General features: G+C 46.0%; 1 protein-coding gene across 1 annotated transcript in view; it reads right to left on the bottom strand.

The window, feature by feature from the left end:
- Window positions 1-3,674: 3,674 nt before the first annotated feature.
- The window catches only part of AFAP1L1 (actin filament associated protein 1 like 1), a 68,144-nt gene continuing 67,650 nt past the window's right edge, over window positions 3,675-4,168 (bottom strand). Inside the window, exon 18 of the mRNA XM_045284717.1 lies at window positions 3,675-3,986. Within this exon, the coding sequence (XP_045140652.1) occupies window positions 3,963-3,986 (24 nt within the window). The 3' untranslated portion in view covers window positions 3,675-3,962. The remainder of the gene's footprint in view (window positions 3,987-4,168) is intronic.

Genomic DNA, 4,168 nt, shown 5'->3' on the forward strand with positions numbered 1-4,168 from the left:
GAAAGAACAGTGACAATGGACACACCAACTTCACTGTGTCCGTTCTGACTTACAGGGACCCTACAAAGGGTTTCTGCAATCTTAAACCTTTATGTGAGCAGTCTCTTTTTCCTCCCGTGGAGCAGCTAGTGGGTTTGAACCACCGACGTTGTGGTTAGCAGCCCAGTGCTCATCTGTCAGTTACAAGTTGATTGCCTTTTAGTATTAGTGGCTGTAACTGCCATTTAGAAATCATTTCTTAAGTTGAAAGAACACGGGCTTTTGGGTCAGATATTTCTTATCCAGATAATTATCTACTATTACGAGCCACTGTCCCCATGCATCAGTCAGTTTGTTGTACTGTGGTGGCCTGCCTGTTGCGTGATTTTGAAAGGTCGCCACTAGTATTTCAACTATCAGCAGGATCACCCCTGGTGCATAGGTTTCAGTGGAGCGTCCAGCTAAGAACAGACTAGGGAGAGAGAAGGCATACGCTCCCCCTGTCTGAGGAATCAGCCACTGACAACCTTATAGGAGCAGTGGAACATCATGCCGGGAGACGGGCTTGTTCAGACCGGAGAGCACATAAAATACAACCAGGAGGAGTCGCCTCAAAGTAGAGCTGATGTTATTTGTGATGAGAAGAAACAATTGCAAACAGCCATTACTAATCAAAATGTGAAATTTACAAAGCATGAACAGGAAAAGTAGAAGTCCTCAAAAAAGCAATAGAACATATAAGTATCTTAAGGCAGGAGTGAGCTGAAATGGACTGATGTCGGCCACTTTAAAACGGACAATCGTATGGTTTACTATGCTGGGGATGACATTCAAGAGGAGTGGTATCACATTCATCAAAAAGAACATGTCAAGATCTATTTTGAATACAATGCTGTCTGTGATAGGCTAATATTTACACATCTACAAGGAAGACCGGTACATACAACTACTATCCAAATTTACACACCAACTATTAAAGCCAATGATGAAGGAATTGAATAATTCTATGAGCTGGAATCTACTCGATGGCAGTAAGTTTGATCTGAGTCTTCAGTCTGAAATTGAGAAAGCACGCAATCAAGATGAATTGGTAATTATTGGTGATCGGAATGTGAAAGTTGGAAACAGGAAGTTGGAAAATATAGCCTTGGGAATAGAAACAAAGCTGGAGCTCAAAGGATAGTGTTCAAGATCAATGACTTCTTCATTGCAAATTCCTTTTTTCAGCACCGTGAATGGAAACGATACACATGGAACTCCCCAGGTGGAATAAACAGGAATCAAAGTGACTACATCTGTGGGAAGAGGTGATGGGGGAGGGTCAATATCATCAGTCAAAACAAGGTCAGGGGCCAAGTGAATAGACCATCATCTACGCATATGCAAGTTCAGGTTGAAATGGAAGAAAATTAAAGCAAATCCAAGAGAGCATCAACAAGGAGACGCTGCATGGTTTAAAACCACGGCAGGCATCATGATGGCATTTTTCACATTTGTTCAACTGTGGGCTGAGCAAATAATTTGAGAAGCTGGACTCATGAAGAATGCTGCATCAGGATTAGAAGGCTCATAGCAATCGATGACGTGTGGATGACAGAACCTTGCTTACTGAAACAAGGACTTGAAGCCCTTACTGATGAAGATCAAAGACTACAGCCTTCAGTATGGATTACACCCGAATGTAAAGAAAATAAAATCCTCATAACTGGACCAAGAGACATCATGATAAATGGATAAAAGATTGAGGTGGTAGTGGATTTCATTTTACTTGGGCCCACAAGCAACACTCCAGGAAGCAGCAGTCAAGAAATGAAACGATGTATTGCATCGTGAAAACTGCTGCACAAGAATTCCTTCAAGTGCTAAAGAGCAGAGGTGTCACCAGAGGGCTGAGATGTGCTTGATCTAAGCAGCGTTCATTTCAGTGGCTTCATACGCATATTCACGCAGGATGATGCCCAGGGAAGACTGCAGAAGAACTGGTGCCTCTGAAGAATGGTGTTGAATATTGAAAGCACCGAGAACTGCCAGAACAAATCTGTTTTGGAAGAAGCACAGCAGAATGTTCCTTAACTGGCACGGGAGACTTCATCTTGCAGACTTTGGACAGCTCTCAGGAGAGACCAGTCCTTAGAGAAGGACCTATACTGAGGATGAGGCTCAGTGAGAGAGAGGAAGACTCTCCATGAGTGGATGGTCTCAAACTCCCCAACAACTGTGCGGATGATACAGCTTATGGCAGCGTTCTGTTGCACTTGAGGCTGCTGTGAGTCAGGGAAAATGCGATGGTTCCTAAAAAACCCAGAGCCTTGACTGAGCGAACTCGGCCTAGTTTTCAGACACTAAGATGCTTGCCTTGTATTTTTTTCATTAAGTGTCCCCAACATGCTTAAGAAAGTACAAATGGGAACCCTGTGTTCACAGACGAGGAAAGCAACCATCAGAGCGATCAAGTGAATGCCACCAGGTCACCCAGCTGTTCAGAGGCAGAGGCAGGTTCAATCCCCGTGGTCTGGACCCAGGCGCCAAACATCTCAGTCCCACGTACAGGCACGGACCAGCTGGGTGCTTTGGGTCAGAATGTATTTCCTGCTCTGGGCTCCAGCTACTTCACCACCACGAGTTGCCACTTCCAACTCACGATGACCCCTGTGTGTCCGATAGATCTCTGTACTATAGGATTTTAAGTGGTGAGTTTTTTAGAAGTAGATAACCAGGCATTTCTTCCAAGGCACCTCTGGGTAGATTTGAGCCTCTCCCACATTTTGGTGAGCAGCTGAGCATGTGTGCGCCCCGGGACTCCTGGATCACCTTGGGTGGGTGGGTCAAGGATGCTGTCTCCAGAGGTTCTTCTTAGACTTCCCTTCTCGCTTCTTGAGCTAACTTCAGAACTCTTCCAAGTTAAATGGTCTTACATTTATTGGAGGAAAAGTGTGTTTACGACCCATAAAGTGCACACAGTGTCGCAACAGTAATGAGTGGCACAAGAAGCAAGATTGCCCCGACTGGTGGTGCCTGTTCCCCCTGTGTTTCTGAAGGGCTTAGCACCTATGTTAGTTAACGAGCAGCCACCCTCCTGCTTTCCTGGTCATTCGGTCTTAGAGCAGTTGTGGAAGGGCAGGCTGGTGAGCCTCCGAGTGCAAGATGGGCACTTCTTCAGATCATGCCACAGGAGTGTGACACAGATTTCTACCTGTAGCTCCAGGAGGCTGAGTGTCAGACAGAAATACGTAGGTCCAAGACCTGGACTGACAACAAATGATCTCACCCTACAATGCCTGTTAACAGCCCGTGCGCCTCAGAAACCCCAGCTCCTGTTACCGAGTGCCACCGCACTCCTCAAAGTAGGTCAGCTGCTCAGCCTCTCCCTGCTGGCTCTGTACTCAGATCTCTGATTTGAAGTCACACACAAGGACAGTCCCCGCAGCTCGACCCTGTCTAGCTATACAGCGGATGAGGCATGACTGATCATTCGGATAGCCTCTTGAGCTTATGTTCATCTTTAAGCAGGCAGGGGTGATTTTATGAAAATTTTAAGCCTATTTATCTTGTCCAGAGGTTATCAGCAACCCTCAACGTGAGTCCACGTGGCAGAGGTTGTATGGTCAGACACTCACTCTACCACTGCTGCGTCAGCACAGCATTCTTTTGCCGTGAGGACCGGGAATGGCATGCCGAGAAGAGCGGGGAACGGCTAAGTCACAGAGGCCTTCATTTCTCCTTCAGAAGGAAAAGCAAAGACAGCTAACAAAACTTTCCAAATGTGAAGAATTTTCTCTCCCCAAACTCCATTTTCCACCCTCTGCGGGTATAAGGATGTTGTCTGTGCCCTCGTCTTCTTCTCCCTCCCTGGATCCCCTGAAACCATGCAGACGATAAAGCCTGGTCTTTTGATCGCCCAAGAGTGTCGAGGGCTACTTCCAGTCTTCTGGTGTATCCTTGCAAGTTGATAGGTCCTTTGGGATAAAATCCTCGTCCTTTTCCTAGGTCTTCTTCATTTCCCATTCCTGAAATAGAGAGACCAAAGAGATCATCTTTACTGAATAGTTTAGTGTTACCTGTAGGATAAAGGAGCCCTGGTGATGTAGTGGTAACGCATTGGGCTGCTTAACTATAAGGTCAGCCGTTCGAAACTACCAGGTCCTCTGAGGGAGAAAGGGCTTTTTACTCCAGTGGTAGTTACATAATC

The sequence above is a fragment of the Echinops telfairi genome, unplaced genomic scaffold (assembly GCF_000313985.2).
Source record: "Echinops telfairi isolate 266 unplaced genomic scaffold, ASM31398v2 ScPeMD7_7469;HRSCAF=8507_0, whole genome shotgun sequence".
Lineage (NCBI taxonomy): Eukaryota > Metazoa > Chordata > Mammalia > Afrosoricida > Tenrecidae > Echinops > Echinops telfairi.